This window comes from Lonchura striata, chromosome 21, assembly GCF_050655825.1.
Source record: "Lonchura striata isolate lonStrDom1 chromosome 21, ASM5065582v1, whole genome shotgun sequence".
Taxonomy (NCBI): domain Eukaryota; kingdom Metazoa; phylum Chordata; class Aves; order Passeriformes; family Estrildidae; genus Lonchura; species Lonchura striata.
Genome location: NC_140723.1, coordinates 2011235 through 2036446, shown reverse-complemented (window position 1 = coordinate 2036446; position 25212 = coordinate 2011235). Strand labels below are relative to the sequence as shown.

The following is a 25212-nucleotide window of genomic DNA, read 5'->3' as shown; positions in this document are numbered from 1 at the left end:
TTATTTCCATCTTGAATTACTCCCTTCAGGAATGATTACTTCAGGAATTACTCCCTTGAAGAATGATTTCCTTCAGGAATTGCTCCCATCAGGAATGATTACTTCAGAAATTCCTCCCCTCAGAAATTCCTCCCCTCAGGAATTGCTCCCTTCAGGAATTACTTCCATCTTGAATTGCTCCCCTCAGGAATGATTACTTTAGGAATTGCTCCCTTTAGGAATGATTACTTCAAAAATTACTCCCCTCAGGAATTACTCCCATCTTTAATTACTCCCCTCAGGAATTACTCCCATCTTGAATTGCTCCCCTCAGGAATTATTTCCCTCGGGAGCTGCTCCCTCCACAGGGGTGAAGTCTGAACTCTCCCCTCACTCCTGGAGTTTTATTCCATCCCTCGTGGGCAGGAGCTGAAGTTTCACCCCACAGCGACGCTCACCCAGCAGCATCCCTAAAAAAGGAGAAAATAAACATTTAAACCACAAATATTGGAGTTTTCCCAGCAGACAGAGCCTTTAAATCATCCCGAGGGGACGGTGATAAAAGTACAAGGAGAGAGAGAAAAAAGTGATAAAAGCATGAGGGAAGAGAGAAAAAATGATAAAAGTATGAGGAGAGAGAAACAAACTATAAAAGTATAAGGGGAGAGAGAAAAAAAAATTATAAAGTATAAGGGGAGAGAGAAAAAAGTGATTAAAGATAAGGAAAAACTTGATAAAAACATGAAAAGATGACAAAAAACTTGATAAAACCATGAGGAAAGAGACAAAACTTGATAAAAAAAGGAAAGATACATAAAACATGATAAAAACATGAGAAGAGATTTTAAAAAGGGATAAAAACATGAGAAAAGACAAAAAAGCTTGATAGAAACATGAGAAAAGAGACAAAAAATACTAAAATGGGAGGAAAGAGACAAAAAACAAGATAAAAAATTATAAAAATGAGAACAGATTAAAATAAGATAAAAATATAAGAAGAGATAAAAAACATGAGAAAACCATGAGAAAAGACACAAAAAAAAAAGATAAAAAATATGAGAAAAGGACAAAACATGAGAAAAGAGACGAAAATGATAAAATTATAATGTTATAATTTTTATAAATGTTTAATTAGTAATTTTGTTACACATGTTGCAATTTCCTTTCAGCTCGGCCCGCAGAGCTCCTCTTCTGCTGGGGGAGGGGCCAAATCTGAGAGGGGAGAGGAGCAAAAACACAGATTTAGGGGAAAAAATACTGATTTAGGGGAAAATAAAACATTGATTTAGAGAGAATTATATACGTATATATATAAGTTATATATAAAATATATGTAGATTTTATATATATGTATATTTTATACGTATATATATTTTATATACTAATTACATATTATTATAAAGAATTATATAATTATATACTATTTCAAAATGAATATAATGTAATATCATTATAATATAATATAAATTATTATATATTAATATACAATAAATTTATAAATATATTATATATTGATTAATATATATTCATTCTATATTATTATAATAATTACATCATTATATACCATAATATTATATATGATAGCATTACATACTACAGTATGGTTATATCACCATTACAATTATTTATTAATATTTATCAACATGTTTATTAATATTTATTAATATACATAACAAATATAATTATAATACAATATATTATTTTATATTATTATAATATAATGTAATATATTATAATGTAATATAATACATTATATATATTATAAATAAAATATATATAACAAATATAATTATAATACATTATTATTTATAATATATTATTATAATATAATGTAATATAATATAATGTAATACAATATAATGTAATATAATTTAATGTAATATAATATAATGTAAATACATTTCGTATAATTATATATAAATACATAATTACATTATCTTATATTATATATACTATCTATAATTCTATCTATTATTACATATATTTAATACATAATCATATATATTTTATATACAATAATTTAACACACACTTACGAACAATTAGCACTTTACACTGCTCATTAAGAAGGGAGTGCAGGGAAGGCAGCCCACCTTGGGGGCTGTAGTCCACGCGCTGCAGGAAGAGCCCCGCGGCCGGGGCCGTGGCGTGCGGGGGGAACGCGCGCGGGTCCCGCAGCTCCAGCAGCTCCCGCAGCTGCGCCGGGGCCAGCCGGCCCTGCCCCACGGCCACCAGCGCCCCGACCATCCTCCTCACCTGCCACAGCACCGGGGACTCCTCAGCAGGGAATTGGGGAACCGGCCCAGCCCACCTCCCGCTCCGGAGTCACCACCAGCACCGGGGACTCCTCAGCGGGGAATTCGGGAACCGGCCCGGCCCACCTCCCACTCCGGAGTCACCACCAGCACCGGGGATTCCTCAGCAGGGAATTCAGGAACCGGCCCGGCCCACCTCCCGCTCCGGAGTCACCACCAGCACCGGGGATTCCTCACCGGGGAGTTCGGGAACCGGGGAATTCGGGAACCGGCCCGTCCCACCTCCCACTCCGGAGTCACCACCAGCACCGGGGATTCCTCAGCAGGGAATTCAGGAACCGGCCCGGCCCACCTCCCGCTCCGGAGTCACCACAAAGGCTCACCAGGCTGTCCTGCTGTGCCTTTGGCACCAAACACCTCGCCCACCCCCGAACCTCACCTCACCCACCTCTAAATCTCCATTTGCAATTCATCCCCAGTTCTCCATTCCCAATTCTCCATCCCTAATTCTCCATTTTCAGTTTCCCATCCCCAATTCCCCACCTCAAATTCTTCATTTGCAATTCTCCATCCCCAGTTCTCCATTCCCAATTCTCCATCCCTAATTCTCCATTTTCAGTTTCCCATCTCCAATTCCCCACCTCCAATTCTTCATTTGCAATTCTCCATCCCCAGTTCTCCATTCCCAATTCTCCATCCCTAATTCTCCATTTTCAGTTTCCCATCCCCAATTCCCCACCTCCAATTCTTCATTTGCAAATCTCCATCCCCAGTTCTCCACCTCCAGTTCTCCATTCCCAATTCTCCATCCCTAATTCTCCATTTTCAGTTTCCCGTTCCCAATTCCCCACCTCCAAGTCTCCATCCCCAATTCCTCACCTCCAAAATCTCCATCCCCAATTTATTTCCAGTTCCCTATGCCAAATTCTCCATTCCCAATTTTCCATCCCAAATTCTCCACCTCCAATTCTCCACCTCCAGTTCTCCATCCCCAATTCCCCATCTCCAAATCTCCATCCCCAATTCCTCACCTCCAAATCTCCATCCCAAATTAATTTCCAATTCTCCATCTCTAATTCTCTACCTCTAAGTGTCCATCCCCAATTATCCATTTCAAATCCCCACCCCCAATAATATAAATAAATATACAAATAAATATATTTTATTTAAATGTATATTTATTTATATACATACATTTTATATATTTATAAACACATTTATATGCAATTATAAATTATAGTAATAAATATTATAAATAGAAAAAATATTACTAAAATTTAAAATACTAAAAGCAATCTTTTCTTGCCCAATTTTTCAATTTTTTTTTGAGGGTTTTAGGCACAAATTTAGGAGATTTTGGGCTCCAATAAAAAGCCCCAAAGCTGGAAAATTGCTAAAATAATCCATTTTTTGCTAAAATTGATTTACCTGTCGGTAAAGGAAGGATCTGCTCTTCACCTTCACCTCCCAGAACTCCAATCCACTAAAAAACAAAAAACAAACAAAAAAAAAACCAAACGAAAAAAAAAACCAACAAAAAAGGCATTAAAATCAAATTTCAAGTGTTTTTTTTAACACACAAGTCACGGGTTAATGAGAGTAATTAAATGCAGTGGCCCAATTAAGCTGAGACAGCACCTGGGACACCTGTGCTCCTTTATTGGGATAATATTATTTCCTAAAACTGACAAAAAAACCCCTGAATATTCACATTAAATATAGAAAAACCCCACAGATAATTGGGATAATCCCAAAAAATCTGAATATTCCCATTAAATATAGAAAAACCCAGATCACTCAGCAGAACCCTCAGCACGGGGCAGGCTAGAAATAATTCCCTAAAAATCCCAAAAAATTAATTTTCCAAAAATCAAAATCAAAAAATCCATTCCCAAAAAAACACGAAAAAATCCCAAAAAACCCAAAATAATAATTCTCCAAAAACCCCAAAGAATGAATTCCCCAGAAAAAAACAAAAAAAACCCAAAGAAAATAAAAAAACCAACCCCACCAACAAAAAAATCCTCAAAAAATCTATTTTAAAAAATCTGGAAGCAGCTTTTTAGGAAAAATTGAAGTTCTTGGGCTCTCACCTGTGCAGGTAGGGAAAAATCAAACCAAATCCCTTGGCAGAGGTGGATTTAGCCACCAAAATGAGCAAAAATAGTGCAAAAAACCCTCCCAGAGCTGCTCCGTGCTAATTCATCTCTCCAGCCTGTCTCCCACGCAGATTTTCCTGAAAAATTTGACTTTTTGGGCTCTCACCTGTGCCCACAGGAATAAAAACCCAACCCAACCCCTTGGCAGAGGTGGATTTCAGCCACCAAAATGAAGGTAAAATATTGCAAAATTTCTTCCCAGGAGCTGCTCCTTGCTAATTCCTCTCTCCAGCCTGTCTCCCACGCAGGTTTTCCTGAAAAATTTGACTTTTTGGGCTCTCACCTGTGCCCACAGGAATAAAAACCCAACCCAACCCCTTGGCAGAGGTGGATTTCAGCCACCAAAATGAAGGTAAAATATTGCAAAACTTCTTCCCAGGAGCTGCTCCATGCTAATTCCTCTCTCCAGCCTGTCTCCCACGCAGGTTTTCCTGAAAAATTTGACTTTTTGGGCTCTCACCTGTGCTCACAGGAATAAAAACCCAACCCAACCCCTTGGCAGAGGTGGATTTCAGCCACCAAAATGAAGGTAAAATACTGCAAAATTTCTTCCCAGGAGCTGCTCCTTGCTAATTCCTCTCTCCAGCCTGTCCCATGCAGGTCCCCCAGCCCGAGTCACCTGTGCAGGTAGTGCTGCTGCAGGAAGCCGGGCGCAGGCTGCAGCTGCAGCTGCAGCAGGGTCCTGACGGGGCTCTGCGCCGCTGCCTCGGCGTGCAGCGAGCGGAAGGAGCTGAAGTCGTGGGTGCCCAGCAGGAACTGCGCCGCTTCCCTCATGGCAGCCACGTCCAGGGGGCTGCAAGGCACACGGAGAGCCCAGGGATTGAGCCAGGCTCAAACCCCATAGAGTTATGCCAGGCTCAAGCCTAAATAAACTACACCAGGCTCAAACCCCAAGGAATTATGCCAGGCTCAAGCCTGAGTAAATTACACCAAGCTAAAACCCCATTGAATTATGCCACGCTCAAACCCCAGGGAATTATGCCAGGCTCAAACTCTAATAAATTATGCCAGGCTTAAACTCCAGTGAGTAACATCAGGCTCAAACCTCATAGAATTAGCCAGGCTCAGTCCCAAATAAATGATGCCAGGCTTAAACCCCATAGAATTATGCCAGGCTCAAGCCTGAGTAAATTACACCAAGCTAAAACCCCAAGGAATTATGCCAGGCTCAAACCCCATAGAATTATGCCAGGCTCAAACCCTAATAAATTATGCCAGGCTTAAACCACAGTGAGTTACACCAGGCTCAAACCCCAGGGAATTATGCCAGGCTCAAACCCCAAGGAATTATGCCAGGCTCAAACCCCAGTGAATTAAAGCAGGCTTAATTAGCCAATGAATTACACCAAGCTCAGACCCCAAACTCCTTTGGAGGAGGGAAATCAGAGCTCTACCCCATCTCCATGTCCTCTGTGACTGCAATTCCCACATTTAACAACCCTTTAAAAAGAGAAAATCCTCCTAAAGCTCTCCTGGGATCCTTAAACCCTCCTGATGTCCAACCTAAACCCCAACCTGAGGCAAAAACCCCTCCCAATTCCTCTAATCCTGTCCCCTCCTAGCAGGGACTTGTGCAGAGCCAGAAAATCCCCTTTTATCCCCCTTTTTTCCCCCCTCCAGCCCTGATTCCCTAATTTTCCTTGCCTGGACTCACCCTCCTGCAGGAGCCCAGCACAGATCCCGCTCAAAGACAGGGATTTGGGAATGGTGGGCACAGCCCAGCAGCAGGCGGTAGATGTAGGTCCTGGAGAGGGCACAGAAACGGGCGTGGAAGGTGCTGGAAACCCGCTGGGCACTGAGGATGCTGGGGGACAGAAGGGAAAAGGTGACAGGGACACCCAAATTCCAAAGCTTTTCCATCAAGGGACACAGAAATTCCAAAGATTCTCCATCAAAGGACACGGAAATTCCAAAGCTTTTCCACTGAAAGGGGTTGGGCACTTGCTGGGCACTGAGGATGTTGTGGGACAGAAGGGAAAAGGTGACAGGGACACCCAAATTCCAAAGGTTTTCCATCAACAGGGACACTGAAATTCCAAAGCATTTCCATTGACAAGGACACTGAAATTCCAGAGCTTTTCTATCAACAGGGACACCAAAATTCTAAAGCTTTTCTATCAACAGGGACACAGAAATTCCAAAGCTTTTCTATCAACAGGGACACCAAAATTCCAAAGGTTTTCCACTGGAAGGTGCTGGAAACCCACTGGGCACTGAGGGTGCTGTGGGACAGAAAGGAAAAGGTGATAGGGACAGTGAAATTCCAAAGGTTTTCCATCAATGGGGACATCAAAATTCCAAAGCTTTTTCATCATCAGGGACACAGAAATTCCAAAGGTTTTCCACTGAGAGGTGCTGGACATTGAGGATGCTGCGGGACACAAGGGAAAAGGTGACAGGGACAGCAAAATTCCAAGATTTTCTATCAACATGGACACAGAAATTCCAAATCTTTTCCATCGACAGGGACACAAAAATCCCAAAGATTCCTGCAGCAGATGGAGATGCCCCAGAGGAGGTCCCTTCCCTCAGAACCTGCAGGACTTTGTGCATCCAGGAAAATCCCACCTCCGCTGAGTGGGGTGGGATGGATCCAGCAGAGCCCTCTCAGCCCCAAAAGCTGACCCTGCACGTGTCCACTCATCCCCCACCCACCCCAAACAATCCCAGAAAAATCTCCCCAGGCTGAGATTCCCTGGTGTTTTCCTCCCCAGGCAGCAGGGAGAAAATTCCCTGTTCCTCCAAAATCCCAAAATCGTCACCCCACACAGCCTGGGAGCCACAAAAGAGGGTGGAGACCCCAAATTCCCCCTGCCCAGGAAGGAAAAGCTTCCCCCAGCTCCTGCACCTCTCCCAAATTGTTCTCACGGACTGGCTGCAGCTCTTCCTCATCCCAAATTCCTGCTGCTTTGCATCCCACAGGAAAAATCCACATGGAGCCACAACCCCTGCAGGTGCTGCTTCAGAGGAGCTAAAAAAGCTTTTTTAAGGAGCTTTTTTAAGGAGCTTTATTAAGGAGCTCTCCTTAAAAGGGAGTTTTCCTCCTGCTGTTTTTCCCTTCCTGCCTTCGGAATTCAGCGAGGAGAAAGGAGCCAGGGCAGCTAAAAAACCAGGACAGATTTGGGAGCACAAATATCTTTATTTACTTGGAGGAAAGTTGGTGCTTTTGGGGGTTTTTGGCAGCTCGAGTGCCTCTGGCTCACAGCCCTGCCCTGGCTCAGAGAAATGAAAGCTGAGCTGCAAAGATTTGCAAAAACAAGGCCAGGGATGAATTGCTGCAGTGCCACAAAGCATCAGGAGAAATGCAAACTCCCTCTAAACACAGGAATAAAATTAGGATTTTATTAGGATAAATTTATTTCCCTCTGTCTGCATGCCTCCACGAGCACACAGTCTGTCCTGAGCTAACACTGGGGTGGTTTTTATTAAATAATCATCCTTTTAGTAAAATTCCCTCAGAGCAACTTATTTCTGCTCATGTAATTCCTCAGAGCAACTTATTTCTGCTCATGTAATTCCTCAGTGCAGGCAGCTTTTCCTGTTGCAATTGTTCCTTTTAGCCAGGAATATTTTTTCCAGAATTTTCTTCAGCAGCTGCCTTGGTGAGATCCCATTTTTAAAAATGATGGTAAATAAAGAACTGTGGCTTTTTTTTTTTTTTTTTTTTTTTTTTTTTTTTTTTACCTTTTTTCCATTTTTTACCATTTCCAACAGGGCCTGAATTTTGAGATCAAAGAAAAAAAAAAATCACACAGACATTTAATTAGAAATGGCAATGTATGAGACAAAAAAATCCTAAAAATCTTCCTGCTCTCTCCACTAGCAGCACCTAAAAGCCAATTTTACAGAAGGTGGGAGGAATCCCAGCTCTGCTGTCACTCAGACAAATTTTACTGGGTGGATAGAAACCAGGAACAGGAGGTGTGAGACTCCCACACTGCCAGCCCCACTCTGAGGACAGCACAGCCCTCCTAAAACGACTCCAACTCTGAAATATTCTCTGATGTTGGGGGGAATGGAATGTGAAATGCAGGAAATTCTCAGAACTTTGGGCCTGAAAGCCAAAGTTTAGAATTAAACCCAGGATTTGATCTGAGAGAGAGAAAAACCAGCAGGATGGGACTGCCTGGGCTGGAGCTGGAATGGGACAATGAACTCCAAGGTGCCAATGGAGCAGAACTGAACATTTTGTGACCAATCATCCATTTTTTGGGACCATTTTGGTTCATCTTGGGTGCAGCCCTGGCTGGGCTCCTGTGCTGCCCAAGGTGGATCCATTGAGGAGATCCTTTCATAAATCCCTGCTTTATTTTCATTCTTTATTTCTGCTCCTTTAATAAATCCCTGCTTTATTCTTTAATTCTGTTCCAGCTCATCCTTCCCAAGGCGTCAGCATCACAAACCTGGCTCTGCTGCAGCATTTTCAGCTCTCTGGGATAGTTTATTCCAATAAAACTTGAAAATACAACTTAATTCCAGGCCTAAATTCCGAACAGAAGGACTGAGGTTCAGTGGTTGGTGACACAACAAATGGATCACTGCAGTGCTACCTCTAAAATCAGCCCCCAAACTGCTTTTGAGGAAGGAAATCAGAGCTCTGCCCCATCCCCATGTCCTCCAACATCCAGGAAAAGTTTTGGGCTTCCAGGTCGGATGGGATAGAAGAGAGAATTCCTGAACTGCTGAATTTCCCTCTGCAGGAAGCTAAGAAATAACCCCTTCATCTTCATAAATATCTCCTAGCTGATACCCAAGTTCCTTTGAGCTCTAAAATTCATCCTCTCCTTTCATCTCCTAATATCCCCCACCCCAAACTCCAAAAAAAGTGCATTATTTACATGCAGGAACCGCTCGGATGGGGGCAGTTTTTTCCAGTTTTGGCAGTAAAAAGCAGCTCAAATTGCAGGTTTTTGCCTCACCGGATGGGCTCGGGCCTGAGGTGGTGGTTGAGGCCCTGGAGCAGCTGCTGGCCACTGAAGGGAGCCTTGCCCGGGGCCCGCTGGATGTCCAGGTGGGCGGCGTTGGCCAGGGCGTGGACGCCGGCGTCCGTGCGGCTGGAGATGTGGAACTTGATGGGAGCGCTGGGCTTCAGCCGCTCGGCTGCCCTCTGCAAGCAAGGGCAAAAAGTCAGCAAAAATGGAGAAAAAACTCAGCATCATTCGGCAGAAATTCGGCAGAAATTCAGCAAAACCTCGGCAAAAATTCGGCAAAAATTCGGCAATAATTCAGCAGTAATTCAAAAAAAATTCAGCAATAATCCAGCAATACTTGGGCAAAAATTCAGCAATAATTCGGCAATAACTCAGAAAAAATTCAGCAATAATTCAGGAATAATCCAGCAATAATTCAGCAATGATCCAGTAAAAATTCAGCAATAATTCGGCAATGATCCAGTAAAAATTCAGCAATAATTCAGCAAATATCCAGAAATGATCCAGCGATAATTCAACAATAATTCAGCAATAATTCAGCAAAAATCCAGTAATAATCCAGAATAATTTGGCAAAAAATCAGCAACAATTCAGCATTAATTCAGCAATAATCTAGCAAAAATGTCCTCCTCCTGATGCCTTGTGAAAGCTGCCCTAGGACAGAGGCTGGACAGAGCTAAAGAATAAATCAGGGATTTATGAAAGGATCTCCTCAATGGATCCACTTTGGGCTGCACAAGAACCCAGCCAGGGCTGCACCCAAGATGAACCAAAATGGGCCCAAAAACTGGATGATTGGTCACAAAATGATCAGTTCTGCTCCATTGGCACCTTGGAGTTCATTGTCCCATTCCAGCTCCAGCCCATCAGTCCCATCCTGCTGGTTTTTCTCTCTCCAGCCCACGCTGTTTGTGCTCCTGGGCTGAGATTTGGATCATTTGTCCTTGGTGCCCAGCTGGAGCAGGAATTGTTTTGTCTCTGCTCTGTGCAGAGAGCTCAGCATCCCCTCGTGGGAAGCTCAGAGCCACACACTAAAGCAGCTCAGAATGTGAAAAATAGAAAAGCTAAACCTAAGACATCAGCACAGAATGTGAAAAATAGAAAAGCTAAACCTGAGATATAAAAAGCCAAACCTGAGGCATTATTAGAGAATCTGAAAACTAGAAAAGTTAAAACCTGAGGCATCAGCACAGAATCTGAAAAATACAAAAGCTAAACCTGAGGCATCATTAGAGACCCTGAAAAATAGAAAAGCCAAACCTGAGACATCAGGACAGAATGTGAAAAATAGAAAAGCTAAACCTGAGGCATCATTAGAGAACCTGAAAAATATAAAAGTTAAAACCTGAGGCATCAGTCCTGGCTAACCACATCTCTGTTACTCCTAAAAGAGTTTGGAGTTACTGTGGGTTGAAAATAATTGAGTGTTTGGGTGAATTTGTCCTAAAATCAGTGGTTTTGCAGTTTCTGCCCTGAAATCACCTCATACAGAGCATCCAAAATGCCACGAGAGCTTTTTTAAGGGGGCAAAATAAAGTCAAAATGAACTCCTCATCTCTAGCCTCTGCTTTTGTTGTGTGAGCTTCCTTAAGTGCACAAAATAAAGTGAAAAATATTCATCTTTGTGTTGTTGGGTGAGGGGGATAAAAGACAGAGGATCACCCATTTCAGCCCATTTCAACCCAAACCCCAGACAGAAAATCCAGTGAAAATTAACTGCAGGGAATAAGTGAAACATTTAAAAGAATGAAAAACCACAAATGAAGGCAGGAAACCGGAGGAATGACTCAAAATTTCCTTTTCCTTCCCATCCCCACTCCCGAGCAGCGAACCCAGCGGTTTTGATTGGATTTTAATTTGGTACAAGACTCAATAAAATTCGAATTGCTGACTCACAAATACCTTCCAGACTCCTGCTGGAGCAGCCAGGGTTGTGAGCTCTTGAGAAATGTTCCATGAAAATGCACAGGGAGGCAGAGAAAAATGTAACCAAGCTGCAGGGGGAGGCCTGGGAAACAGAACCAAACTGATTTTCCCCATCTATTTGCAGTTCACATGTGGTTACAATTAAGAGTGAAAAAATGAAACTAAAAAAATCTGTATTTATCACCCCCAAGCAAAGAGGAGCAGACAGAAACGAAATGGTTTCCTGCAGCAGACCTTGGCCTGTGCCTCAGCAATTTGTCTGAGAGGTGATTTTTTAAGAGCAAAGTTTCTCCAGAGATGTTTGGGTTTTGCAGGCTCCTCCCTCCCTCTCTCCACCCTTTTCTCCCCCTCCTTCCTCAGCAGACAAAAACCAGCCAGTGGAAACAAGAATTGGGAGAGAGAACAGGAAAGAACATGTAAAATATTCTTTTTTTTTTTTTGGTGCATCCCAGCTCCATCTGGATAATCAGGAGCCAAGCTGGATCAGCACGACACTGAATTTCTCCACTGAAAACCAGACTGGGGAGAAAACAGGAGCAAAGTCTCAAGGAAATCTGATTATTTCTTCTGTTCAGCTCAGCCAGCAAATCCACAAAGGTGCAGGACTGGAGGTTTTCCTTCCACAAATGGGATTTTCACAGCTGCCCTTCTCCATCAGATTTTTCCCACCTTTCTGAGTATCCCAAGGAGGAATGTCACCATCAACACCACCAAACAAATCCCAGTTTGTGAAGCTGAAAGCTTTGGGAATTTTTCCCCTAGCACACACTGATAATATTCAACCAACTGCTGCCTCCAGCTTCAATTTTAATATTTCATTTCTTTTGGATGGGATAGAATCTCCTGAAAGAGAGAATTTCTGAACTGCTGAACTTCTCTTTGCAGGCAGCTAAGAAATGACCCCTTCATCTTTATATCTCCTATCTGAATATCCAAATTCCTTTGAGCACTGAAGTTTCCTCCTCTCCTTTAATCTCTTAATATCCCCCACCCTGAACTTCAAAAAAAGTGCATTATTTACATGCAGGAATTCCTTGGATAAGGACCAGTTTTTCCTGCTTTTGCAGGGCTTTCATCTGGGGAACTCCAAAGGTTTCAGTGCTGCTCATCCAGATCCCCATCCTGTTTGGGATCATCTCTGGGCTCCCAGGGGAGTTGAGATTTTACCCAGCTAAAAAGAAATGAAGAAGATAAAGGAATAAAGGAGCTGGGCTGTCCTGTGTGTGCTCAGAGTTCCCAGCTCTCTGCTCCTGCCTTTAAGTTACAGGAAACATATTTTTTTTATTTTTAAAAATTATTTTAAAATAGTTTTTATAATAATAATAATAATAATTTTAATATTAAAAATGTTAATTTAAATTTAATTAAAATGTAGTTAAATTTTTAATTTAATAATTTTTCAGTTTTTATAAAGCTTGGCTTTGGCACCTGCTGGATGCCACTCACATCTCACCCATCTGAATGCATCCTGAATTTTTCCACACAGCCACATGCCTGGAGCAGCCAGGGTGCAAAGTTTATCCCTCAGACACGCCAGGGATGCAGGGGGAAGCATTAATTGCATTTAGCTGTGCAATTAATGTGTCCTGCCAAGAGGCTTCCTTCACTGAGCCTTCCACAGTTTGAATTACGCTGGAATTTCCACTGCTGGCTGCCAGGATGAGATGGATCCACATTCCAGCTTGCTTTTATTGCTCCCAGCTCACTTTTCCTCTCATGCTGGAGGGAAGAACAGGGCGATGAACATCACCCATGGCAGGGGAGCAAAAGTTCATCCCCTTCCTGAATTTTAAAAAAAAAAATCCTCCAGATTTTCGATCGACCTTTACAAGCATTGGGAATGTTTTGGAAAAAGAAATTTCTCTTCCCTTAGACTGGTCATGGTTTCATCCTCTGGAATGGCCACACAGAGGCTGCACAATTTATTAATTACAGTGTTCTAATAATTAGAAAAAGTCACCCCTGACTGGGTGAGTGCTGTGTCAGCTAAGCTAATTAAAAAGCCAGCTCGTTTGCAGCTGGAGGGATAAAATGGAAGGGAATGCCAGGAGGGATAGGCTGAAAATGTGGATTTTGTTAGAAGGTTTCCAAAGCAATCTGCGACGTCACCGGGATTATTATCAAAACAGAGGCTGGAGATGACAGTTCTCTTTGTTTGAAATTCTTGCTCTTTTTTTTTAAAGGATGTGGGGAAGGAGGTTGTGCCAGAGCTGCCTTGCATAGTAAGGAGCTGCTGTTTCTCCTTCCTCTCCTCTCCTACTCCCTTTTCCTTTCATCAGGAACAATATCTGCCCTCAGCACAGGGCTGCTGGCCAAAACAGCTTTTTGGCAGGGGAAGAAAATGAGTTTGGGCAGCAATTCCCACAAAATGGGAAACGGGAGATGGCTCAGGCAGCCTTGGAGGGAAACTCTGCAGATCCCAAGCAACAGCAAAAGGAGAGATCTTCCTTTCCAGCAGAGACATTTCTGAGAATTGAGACAGAGCCTGAAGTCCTGGATCTTAAAAGTTCCAAAGAATAACTGGAGGGAGACAAATTACAGAGCTCCAACCTCTGGAGGTGGAGAAACAAGGCCTGGAATTTGCCTTGGGCACAAATTGGTGCTTCAAGACTTGTCTCCAAGAAGTAAAATTACACCAGCAAAGCTCACCCCCTTCAAAAAGAGATGAAAAGCTCCTAGAAGAGACAGAGCATGAAGTCCTGGATGTGAAAATTTCCATGAATAACTGCAGGGAGACAAATCTCAGAGCTCCAACCTCTGGATGTGGGGAAACAAGGCCTGGAATTTGCTTTGAGCCCAAATTGGTGCTTCAAGACTTGTCTCTAAGAAATAAAATCTTGTCAGCAAAGCTCACCCCCTCAAAAATAGATTAAAAGCTCCTAGAAGAGACAGAGCCTGAAGTTCTGGATGTGAAAATTCCCATGAATAACTGGAGGGAGACAAATCACAGAGCTCCAAGCTCCCCATCAGAGGAAACAAGGCCTGGAATTTGCTTTGGGCTCAAATTGGGGTTCTGAGCGCTCCAAGATTTGTCTCCAAAAAATAAAATGTTGTCAGCAAAGCTCACCCCCTCAAAAAGAAATGAAAAGCTCCCACAAGTATCTCTGGATTGAAACAAGGCTCCATTTCCTCTGCAGAGTCGCAGGGCTCTGTCACAGAGCAGCAGCAAGGACAGAAAAGGCTTTGCAGTGACACAGATCTGTTCAGCCCCAGCCCAAAGGGACACAAAGCCAGCCAGCTCATTCCAAATTCCACAGAACAGCTGCTGGGAACACCAAGTCTGCACCTCCCAGGTCATCTGCTTGCCAACAAATGGCTGAACATCCTCAGAACACAATAAGGATCTCATTACAGCTTTAGTTTTGCCCTTCCCTTCGCTTGCCTTCCTGGCTTTGGGGAAAGCAGTGAAGTTCAAGGCTGCAGAGAAAAGGAGGAAGGAAAAGAAATTCCTGCAGGCTCCAGAAGTTTTCTATTAAAGCTGCTTTAAGGTTTCCCATGTGGTTGCAATAGACACAGCAGTGCCCAGCATCAATACCACCACATGAAAGCACCGAGCTGGCCTGCAAAGTGCTGATTCTGGGAAAAAGGCAACACCAAATAAGCTCATGTTTGTCTTTTTCTCCTCTTCTTTTCTCCTCTAATCACCCACCCTACCCATCTGCCCGCTCACGCATCCCTGGGATAATGCAGAACAACTGCTGGGCTCACCCCACGGCCAGAGCCTGGGGCCCTGCATGGCTCAGAGGATGAGATAAATGGGCCAGAAAATCCTTTGGGGTTTTTCTTTCAGGGTCTGCACAACATTGAGCCACTTTCTCTGCCACAGTCTCGGGCAAGAAGCCACATGAATACACCCTGAGAACTCTGATTCCAGCCATAATTCCTCACACTTTCCTTCTGAGTTGATGTCTCAGGTTTTGGTTTTTCTATTTTTCACATTCTGTGCTGATGCCTCAGGTTTGGCTTTTCTATTTTTCAGGGTCTCTAATGATGCCTCAGGTTTAGCTTTTGTATTTTTCAGATTCTGTGCTGATGCCTCAGGTTTTAACTTTTCTAGTTTTCAGATTCTCTAATAATGCCTCAGGTTTGGCTTTTTATATCTCAGGTTTTGGTTTTTCTATTTTTCACATTCTGTGCTGATGTCTCAGGTTTAGCTTTTCTATTTTTACAAATTCTGAGCTGCTTTAGTGTGTGGCTCTGAGCTTCCCATGAGGGGATGCTGAGCTCTCTGCACAGAGCAGAGACAAAACAATTCCTGCTCCAGCTGGGCACCAAGGACAAATGATCCAAATCTCAGCCCAGGAGCACCAACAGCGTGGGCTGGAGAGAGAAAAACAAGCAGGATGGGACTGCCTGGGCTGGAGCTGGAATGGGACAATGAACTCCAAGGTGCCAATGGAGCAGAACTGATCATTTTGTGACCAACCATCCATTTTTTGGGCCCATTTTGGTTCATCTTAGGTGCAGCCCTGGCTGGGCTCTTGTGCTGCCCAAGGTGGATCCATTGAGATCCTTTAATAAATCCCTGATTTATTCTTTAACTCTGTCCATCCTCTGTCTTAGCTTCACAAGGCACCACAGTGAGAGCAGCAGGAATTCTCAGCCCCACAGAGCGTGGGGATGTCCTGCCCTTGTCACCTGGGGTGTCACCAGGGCTGCTCCTGGCAGCTCTGTCCTTCCCCAGGGCTGCAGAGCAGAGCAGAGCATCCCAAAGTGCTGCAATTTGGGATTTGGGTCAGACAGACTGACCACAAATGGGAGCTGAGTGATAAAATGTGCTCTGACCTGCAGGAATCATCAAAAACCTCTTATCTTCCAAGCTTCATTTTGAACTCCACGATGCTTCCAAGCCAAGAGAAATAATTCCAAATAATTCCTCTTCCTTTTGATCCCTGACTCAGCAGCTCAACAGCAGCTTGTAATTAATTTGCAATTTAAAATCACGATTGCATTACGACGCTCAGGTGACCCATTTTCCACTCCTGGGTGTAAAAATGGGGTTTTTTTTTCATTCCTGTTCACACTCTCTGCCAGCCCAAACAGCACCCAGGGGTCCTCAAACCATTCCCAGGTCCAAGGGAATCCCTGGGAGCAGTCCAGAGATAACAGGTTCATAATTATTTTTAACCCTGGCATAACAGAATTCCAAAAATAAAATGGAAGCAGCACGGAACAATGGACATCCTGCTGTGCTTTGTTCTGCAAACCTCTGTGTCCCACCTCTCCTGGGAGGAGACAGCACCCAGCTGCTAAATCCATGAAGGAATTGGACATGGAGGCAGTTTTAAGGACAAGCCACAAAGCTCAGGTGGGCCAGCAGCTCTCAGAGTCAGTTCTGGGCTTAATTAAGTCTCATTGAAGGTTTTTTAAGGTCAGAATCATGACATCATTTTAGGTATTTGCTTTTGAACTTCACAGTGTTTACCACTCTGTTTTATTGACCGTCTGTCTCTAAATTATATTTACCTCAGTAATTTCTAGGGCTGAACAATGTGATCCTAAAAGCCTCATTTTTATGACAACAGGACCTACCTCCAAATAATTCTGGACTCCAACCAGGGCCTGATCACTCTTGGTCTCCATAACCCCACTGCAGAGCAGAACAAACATGATTTATTGAGGTGTGGCAACATTCAGGGACTTGTCAGAGCCCATCAACAAATCCAGAACTTCTGGATCTTTCCACAGAACTTGCAGGGACCAAACACTGAAGAATGGGCAGGGAAAGTGCCTTATTGGTTCTTAAACTTATTAAAATTAAAATTATTACAATTAAAAGTGGTTATTTTCAACAAGGGATGTTGGAAATTAAATAATCCTTCAAATGTTCCTCTCTGGACTGGCCCTTGAGACAAACTCTGCTGTCCCAAATCCTGCTCTCTCCAAATCCTGCCATTCCAAACTCTGTTGTCCCCAAATTCTGCTGTCTAAATTCTGCCAGCTCAAACTCTGTTCCCATTGCTGCCTCCCCAAACTCTGGCCTGCCCAAACTCTGCTCTCCCAAATTCTGTCATCTCAAACTCTGCTCTCCCAAATTCTGTCATCCCAAATTCTGCTCTCCCAAATTCTGTTATCTCAAACTCTGCTCTCCCAAATTCTGCTCCCCAAGTTCTGCTCTCCTCAAACATTGTTCTCATCCATTCTTCTCCACGCTCTGCTCTCCCAAACCCTGCTCTCTCCAAATTCTGCTATTCCAAACTCTGCCCTCCCCAAGCTCTATTCCCAAATTCTATCCCCAAACTTTATCCCCAGGCTCTGTCCCCAGGCTCTCTCCTGTCTATCCCCAAGCTCTATCCTGCATCTCTCTCCCCAGGCTCTATCCCCAAGCCCTGCTCTCTCCAAACTCTACCCCCAAACTCTACCCCCAAACTCTATCCCCAAACTCTATCCCCAAGCTCTATCCCGTCTCTATCCCCTGCCTCTATCCCCAGGCTCTACCCTGTCTGTCCCTAACCTCTCTCCCCAATCTCTGTCCCCTGGCTCCCTCTCTCCCATTCCCTCTCCCATTCCCTCTCCCATCTCTCCCATTCCCTCTCCCATCCCTCTCTCCCATTCCCTCTCCCATCTCTCTCCCATTCCCTCTCCCATCCCTCTCTCCCATTCCCTCTCCCATTCCCTCTCCCATCTCTCTCCCATCTCTCTCCCATTCCCTCTCCCATCTCTCTCCCATTCCCTCTCCCATCCCTCTCTCCCATTCCCTCTCCCATCTCTCTCCCATTCCCTCTCCCATTCCCTCTCCCATCTCTCTCCCATCTCTCTCCCATTCCGTCTCCCATCTCTCTCCCATTCCCTCTCCCATCCCTCTCTCCCATTCCCTCTCCCATCTCTCTCCCATCCCTCCTCTCCCATTCCCTCTCCCATTCCCTCTCCCATCTCTCTCCCATTCCCTCTCCCATTCCCTCTCCCATCTCTCTCCCATTCCCTCTCCCATTCCCTCTCCCATTCCCTCTCCCATTCCCTCTCCCATCTCTCTCCCATTCCCTCTCCCATTCCCTCTCCCATCTCTCTCCCATTCCCTCTCCCATTCCCTCTCCCATTCCCTCTCCCATTCCCTCTCCCATTCCCTCTCCCATCTCTCTCCCATTCCCTCTCCCATTCCCTCTCCCATTCCCTCTCCCATCTCTCTCCCATTCCCTCTCCCATTCCCTCTCCCATTCCCTCTCCCATTCCCTCTCCCATTCCCTCTCCCATCTCTCTCCCATTCCCTCTCCCATTCCCTCTCCCATCTCTCTCCCATTCCCTCTCCCATTCCCTCTCCCATTCCCTCTCCCATTCCCTCTCCCATCTCTCTCCCATTCCCTCTCCCATTCCCTCTCCCATTCCCTCTCCCATTCCCTCTCCCATTCCCTCTCCCATCTCTCTCCCATTCCCTCTCCCATTCCCTCTCCCATTCCCTCTCCCATCTCTCTCCCATTCCCTCTCCCATCTCTCTCCCATCTCTCTCCCATTCCCTCTCCCATTCCCTCTCCCATTCCCTCTCCCATCTCTCTCTCCGTCCCTCCGCTGCCGCCCGTGGCTGGGCCCGGCGGGGCACGTACCTGTACCTGGTGCCAAAGTACTGAAAGAACACCAGGTACCGGGCAGGGCCCGCGGCCATGGCCGGGACAGCCCGGGACAGCCCGGAGCGGAGCGGGACAGAGCCGGGACAGAGCCGGCACGGCCCGGAGCGGAGCGGGACAGAGCCGGGACAGACCCGGGACAGAGCCGGCACGGCCCGGAGCGGAGCGGGACAGAGCCGGGACAGACCCGGGACAGAGCCGGCACGGCCCGGAGCGGAGCGGGACAGAGCCGGGACAGAGCCGGCACGGCCCGGAGCGGAGCGGGACAGACCCGGGACAGAGCCGGCACGGCCCGGAGCGGAGCGGGACAGACCCGGGACAGAGCCGGGACAGAGCCGGGACAGACCCGGGACAGAGCCGGGACAGAGCCGGCACGGCCCGGAGCGGAGCGGGCAGCGCGGCCGGGCCGGGCGGCGCCGCCCCTTCCCGCGGCCGCAGCGCCGCTTCCGCCGCGGCTCGGCACGGAACGGCACCGAACGGAACGGAACGGAACGAGGATGTGCTCATGGGGATCTGGGACGTGCTCGGGATGTGCTCATGGGGCTCAGGATGCACTCATAGGGATCTGGGATGTGCTTATGGGGATCTGGGATGTGCTCATGGGGATCTGGGATGTGCTCGGGATGTGTTCATGGGGATCTGGGATGTGCTCATGGGGATCTGGGATGTGCTCATGGGGATCTGGGATGGGCTCGGGATGTGTTCATGGGGATCTGGGATTTTCTCAGGATGTGCTCATGGAGTTCTGGGATGTGGGATTTTCTCAGGATGTGCTCATGGGGATCTGGGATATGCTTGGGATGTGCTCATGGGGATCTGGGATGTGCTCATAGGGATCTGGGATGGGCTCAGGATGTGCTCATGAAGTTCTGGGATGTGCTCGAGTTGTGTTCATGGGGATCTGGGATGTGATCACGGGAGCTGGGGATGTGCTGATGGGAACTGGGGTGTGCTGATGGGAACTGGGATGTTGTGCAAACATCAAACCCCTCTGGAGCCCCGTGCTCCACCTCGGATGCTCCTCAGCTCCCCAGCTGTGCTGCCTGTGGCTCAGCTGGATGAAAGAAATTAATAATAATAATAATGTTGTTCTATTGATTTCAGCTAAGAGAACAGGGGCCACAAGAGATGCTCCCAGGCTGGGAGAGCTGGGAATGTTAAAAACCTGGAGAGGAGAAGGCCCCACGGAGACCTCAGAACCTCTTCCAGAACCTAAAGGGGCTCCAGAAGAGCTGCAGAGGGACTGGGGACAAGGGACAGATGACAGGACACAGGGAATGGCTTCCTTGGCATGGAATTCCCAGAGCAGCTGCCCCTGGATCCCTGGAAGTGGCCAGGGCCAGGCTGGAGCACCCTGGGATCCCTGCCCATGGCAGGGGGTGGGAATTGAATGATTTTTAAAGTCTCTTCCAACCCAAATCCTGCCAGCACAGGAGTTCCAGGCAAGCCCAAACCATCCAGTTGAGCCTGGAAAGCTGTGTCAGGAACAGCTGAGAGGAAATAACAGCGCCAGGGACAAAAATAAACCAAGAAAATGGTAAAGCACAAAGGCTGCAGATGTTCTCAATGCCTGTAATCTGTATTTAAAACTCCTCCTAAAACACTGAACTGCAATAGCTGGATGAGCAAGAACCTCAAACCAGCACAAACAAGCACCCAGCTCGTTGGGAAAGCAGGGAAGGGGAGAGAAAAATCCCTGGAGAGAAAAATTCCCCTCGTGCAAGTCTGAGATCTGTTCTGAATGGCAAAAGCCAGGCAGCTTTCAAGGCACACAATGGCAGCCAGGCTGTTCTTTTAATATTTCTATATTTATTTATATATTTTATAATAATCTATATTTTACAATAATATAATAAATATATATTTTTATCTTTTTATATATTTATATATTTTATATTTTTAATATATCTAAATTCTATGTACAGTATACTTACTGTCTTTCCCATTTTGGGCAGACACAATTCCTCTCCAGGCCTGGCAATCAAGGACACCTCACTGCCTCGGGCCCCAAAAAAAGTTAAACAAAAATGAGTCTGGGGGGAGCAAACTTGGGGTAAATGCCTTCATTACCTGAAGCTGTAATTGGGAAATTCACCCCCAATATGCAAATAGACCAAACTTATAAAAATATAAAAAACTATGACTTGCTGTCCATTTTTTAGAAGGTTTTATCTGCCCTAAATGTACCTGAAGGCCCTTCAATAAACAGAACTGATTTTTATTCTCTTCAGAGTTTTGTCTGTTTTGCCTCATTTTCATTCTTGCATTCTGCCTCTGTTTTTAGGTAGCACAAAAAGGCACCACGGAAAAGAAGGGGTTGGTTTGACCTCTGTGAAACCTCTCAAAACAAACCACAAGAGCTCCTTCTCCTGGGCTAATTCCTTCTCCTGAATTCCTCAGAACACTTCAGCCCCTGATAACTCTTAAATAATTCAGATTTTTGCTCTCACTCTTGGCTGTGGCCTACAAATCAAGGTCTAGGTACAAGAGCCTGGTCTGGAGGTGGATTTTGGTGTTGATTTGTGTGCAAAAATGGCATTAAACATCAAATTTCATTTCTGGGAGCTCCGATGGAAATGAGAGCCTGGTGTAAAGGTGAAATTTGGCTGTAATTTGTGTGCAAAAATGGCATTAAACATCAAATTTCATCCCTGTTCCTGCCCATGGCTGGGTGAGGCCTCCTTGTGACATCTGCCAGGCTCCCCTGGTCCTGTTCTTCACTAGTGGCTTCCATTCAGATGTGGAATTTTCTTAAACCACGGGATTTCCACGTCAGGCCCTTCTCCCAGTTCACAGAAAGTTCACCCCAAACCATCAGTGCACGATGTGGTTGCTGCTGCTGTGTCTGTGGTGCTGGGTGGGCGGAAAATCAGGATTAATTAACCTCAATTAGCCCAAACCACATTTTGTTGCCTGTCCTGTGGCAATGGAGTTCAGTTCAGCTGGACCCAAAAATGCAGATGTGCTCCTTTCCCCCAGTGATTCCTGCAGATTTATCCCCTGCCTGTGGAAAATTAGAAACTAGATTAAGGAGGGTGCCAATCCTGCTGCTGGTTATGGAATTTTACCCTTGGAATGGGTTTGTTCTTCTTGCCTAGGAATCCTGCCTGGAAATCATGGAATGGTTTGGATTGAAAAGCTGAAATTCTAGAAGTCCTGCCTAGAAATCATGGAATGGTTTGGGTTGGAAAGTTGAAATTAATCTCTTCTGGAAATCATGGAATGGTTTGGGCTGGAAAGCTGAAATCCAGCCGTTCTGGAAATCATGGAGTGGTGTGGGTTGGAAAGTTGAAATTAATCTCTTCTGGAAATCATGGAATGGTTTGGGCTGGAAAGCTGAAATCCAGCCGTTCTGGAAATCGTGGAATGGTTTGGGCTGGAAAGCTGAAATCCAGCCGTTCTGGAAATCGTGGAATGGTTTGGATTGGAAAGTTGAAATTCAGGAAATCCTGCCTGGAAATCATGGAATGGTTTGGGTGGGAAAGGTGAAATCCAGCCGTTCTGGAAATCGTGGAATGGTTTGGGTTGGAAAGCTGAAATCCAGCCGTTCTGGAAATCCTGCCGGGGCTGCCCAGGGAGGCGCTGGGGAGGCGCCCCAGGGTGCGGGTTGGGGGCCGGGGGTGGCCGGAGGGGCCAGAGCCGGGTCCGGTGTGCGGGAGGGGGTCAGGGCCGTGTCCGTTCTGTGTCTGTGCCATGTCCATGTCGTTTCTGTGCCGTGTCCATGCCGTGTCCGTGTCCCTGCCATGTGCATGCCGTGTCCGTTCTGTGTCTGTGCCATGTCCATGTCGTTTCCGTGCCATATCTGTGCCCTGTCCATGCCGTGTCCCTGCCATGTCCGTGGCATGTCCATGTCGTGTCTGTGCCGTGTCCGTGCCGTGTCCATGCCGTGTCCGTGTCCCTGCCATGTGCATGCCGTGTCCGTGCCGTGCCGTGCCGTGCCCGGTGTGCGGGAGCCGGGCCGGTTCTGTGCGTGGCTCTGCCGGAGGCGGATCGGAGCCTGGCGGGGCTGTCCCGGGGCTGTCCCGGGGCTGTCCCCGGTACTGCGGGAGGCGGGCCGGTGCCGGTTCCGTGGGAGGGAGGCTGGGCTGTTCCCGGTGCTATCCCCGGTTCCGTGGCGGTGCCGTGGGAGGCGGGCCGGTGCCGGTGCCGGCGCTGTCCCCGGTGCCGTGGGAGGCGGGCCGGTGCCGGTGCCGGTGCCGGTGCCATCCCCGGTGCCGGTGCCGCGGAGGAGGCGGGCCGGCGCGGGGGGCGGGCGCTGCCGCGGGGCCGGCGGGCGATGCGCTTCCTCCGCTGAGCGCAGCGCGGCCGAGCCGGCAGGATGACGGTGGAGTTCGAGGAGTGCATCAAGGACTCGCCCCGGTTCCGGTGAGCGCAGGGCCGCCGCGGCCGCCCCGGGAAGGGCCCGGGGCGGTGCCGGGGCTGGGGGGGACGGGAGCACGGGCAGGGCCGCGCCCGGGCAGAGGGAGCGGGCCCGGGAAGGGCCGGAGCCGGGGCCCAGCTCGCTCAGCCGGCAGCCGGCGGTGCCTCGGGCCGCAGGCGTTGCCCTGCCGTGCCCGCATCCCTCCCGCATCCCGGCTTCCCGTCCCCGCGCCCTCCCTTCCCTGCCGTGCCCGCATCCCTCCCGCATCCCGGCTTCCCGTCCCCGCGCCCTCCCTTCCCTGCATCCCTCCGTGTCCCGCACCCCCGCCGCGTTCGGGCGCTTGGCAGACGAACAATTCGGGATCCGCCAGCACCGCATCCCGCTGGGAACGCGCATCCCCCGCGGGGCTCGGCCGGGCCGGTGCCCCGCGGAGCCGCGGCGGTGGAACACGCTCATTTTCCGTGCACTCGCATTCCCGTCTCTCGGAGGGTGGATTTTTTTTTTTTTTTTTAGCGGTCTGGGAGGAATCTGGGCTGTGACAACAAAGGCTCCGGCTTGGCTGTGCTCGCATCCTCCTCAGGCCACTGCGGGGCTGGCGGGGAAGGAGCTGCCACGCACCGGGCGCTGCCGCTCCGGTGTGCCCGGAGCATCCCGGCTCCGTGCCCCGGAGCATCCCGGCTCCGTGCCCGGAGCATCCCGGCTCCGTGCCCGGAGCAATCCCGGTTCCCTGCCCGGAGCAATCCCGGTTCCAAGCCCAGAGCATCCCGGTTCCATGCCCGGAGCAATCCCGGTTCCATGCCCGGAGCATCCCGGCTCTGTGCCCGGAGCAATCCCGGTTCCCTGCCCGGAGCAATCCCGGCTCTGTGCCCGGAGCAATCCCGGTTCCCTGCCCGGAGCATCCCGGTTCCATGCCCGGAGCATCCCGGTTCCATGCCCGGAGCAATCCCGGTTCCATGCCCGGAGCATCCCGGTTCCCTGCCCGGAGCATCCCGGTTCCATGCCCGGAGCATCCCGGCTCTGTGCTCGGAGCATCCCGGTTCCATGCCCGGAGCATCCCGGCTCTGTGCCCGGAGCAATCCCGGTTCCATGCCCGGAGCATCCCGGTTCCCTGCCCGGAGCAATCCCGGTTCCCTGCCCGGAGCAATCCCGGTTCCATGCCCGGAGCATCCCGGTTCCATGGCCGGAGCAATCCCGGTTCCCTGCCCGGAGCATCCCGGCTCTGTGCCCGGAGCATCCCGGTTCCCTGCCCGGAGCAATCCCGGTTCCATGCCCGGAGCAATCCCGGTTCCATGCCCGGAGTAATCCCGGTTCCCTGCCCGGAGCAATCCCGGTTCCATGCCCGGAGTAATCCCGGTTCCCTGCCCGGAGCAATCCCGGCTCTGTGCCCGGAGCATCCCGGTTCCATGCCCGGAGCAATCCCGGTTCCCTGCCCGGAGCAATCCCGGTTCCCTGCCCGGAGCAATCCCGGTTCCCTGCCCGGAGCATCCCGGTTCCCTGCCCGGAGCATCCCGGCTCCGTGTCCCGAGGGGCTCGGGGCTGCTGCTGCTGCTGCCGCCGCCTGCATGAGTGAAATGCAGACAAAAGGCAGCAGGAGCGAGCTGGGCTGCATGTGTGTGCAGGGGAAGGAGTTATTTGGGGGGGTTCTGCTTCCTGCAGCTGTTTCGTGTTGTTCCTTCTCGGAATCTTTGTGTTTATTGGAAAAAAAAACAAACCCAAAAAAACAACCCCAAAAAAACCCCAAAGCAGCGTGCGTTTTGGTTAGAAATGGTTTCTCAACCATTGAATGCTTTTGTAGAATTGGCTCCGTGCAGAAGCGTCGCGGCGCTCCGTGGCTGAGGCTGGCCTGCCGGATTTGTCATTTTTGGGGTTTTTTGGGGGGACGGGAGCGCCTGGGCTCCGCCGGTGGCATGTGGAATTCCCTGGAATTCCCTGGAATTGCGCAGGGAGCGGCCCCGGGATCCGGGGCTGTGCCAGGGAGCGAGGCAGGAAACGCCTTCACCGATGTTCGCTCACCCAGCGTCCATTCGGGCTTGGCCACCTTCAT

At 47.9% G+C, this 25212-nt stretch overlaps 2 protein-coding genes across 19 annotated transcripts in view; one reads left to right on the top strand and one right to left on the bottom strand.

Annotated features, from left to right (window-relative positions):
- Positions 1–245: 245 nt before the first annotated feature.
- PUSL1 (pseudouridine synthase like 1) lies at positions 246–19238 on the bottom strand. Of its 15 annotated transcripts, none has more exons than XM_085558704.1 (9): positions 18788–19238; positions 16782–16839; positions 9312–9499; positions 6047–6196; positions 5012–5185; positions 3662–3716; positions 2015–2234; positions 1127–1191; positions 246–449 (listed from the first exon to the last, which is right to left on the bottom strand). In XM_085558704.1, exons 1-8 carry the CDS (start codon positions 18844–18846, stop codon positions 1145–1147), a joined length of 951 nt encoding a protein of 316 aa, XP_085414830.1. In that variant the 5' UTR covers positions 18847–19238; the 3' UTR covers positions 246–449; positions 1127–1144. The 15 variants fall into 15 exon arrangements, with proteins under 15 accessions (XP_085414830.1, XP_077644229.2, XP_085414838.1 ...); XM_077788103.2 differs by having other exon boundaries at positions 2072–2234; XM_085558712.1 differs by having other exon boundaries at positions 2072–2234; positions 6047–6136.
- Positions 19239–22984: 3746 nt separating this feature from the next.
- ACAP3 (ArfGAP with coiled-coil, ankyrin repeat and PH domains 3) overlaps positions 22985–25212 on the top strand; it is a 43181-nt gene continuing 40953 nt past the window's right edge. For 2 of the 4 annotated variants that reach the window (XM_077788102.2, XM_085558410.1), the window contains exon 1: positions 22985–23173. In XM_077788102.2, coding sequence (XP_077644228.2) covers positions 23127–23173 — 47 coding nt within the window. In that variant the 5' untranslated portion in view covers positions 22985–23126. The remainder of the gene's footprint in view (positions 23174–25212) is intronic. The other 2 variants (XM_085558412.1, XM_085558411.1) reach the window with 1 other exon arrangement.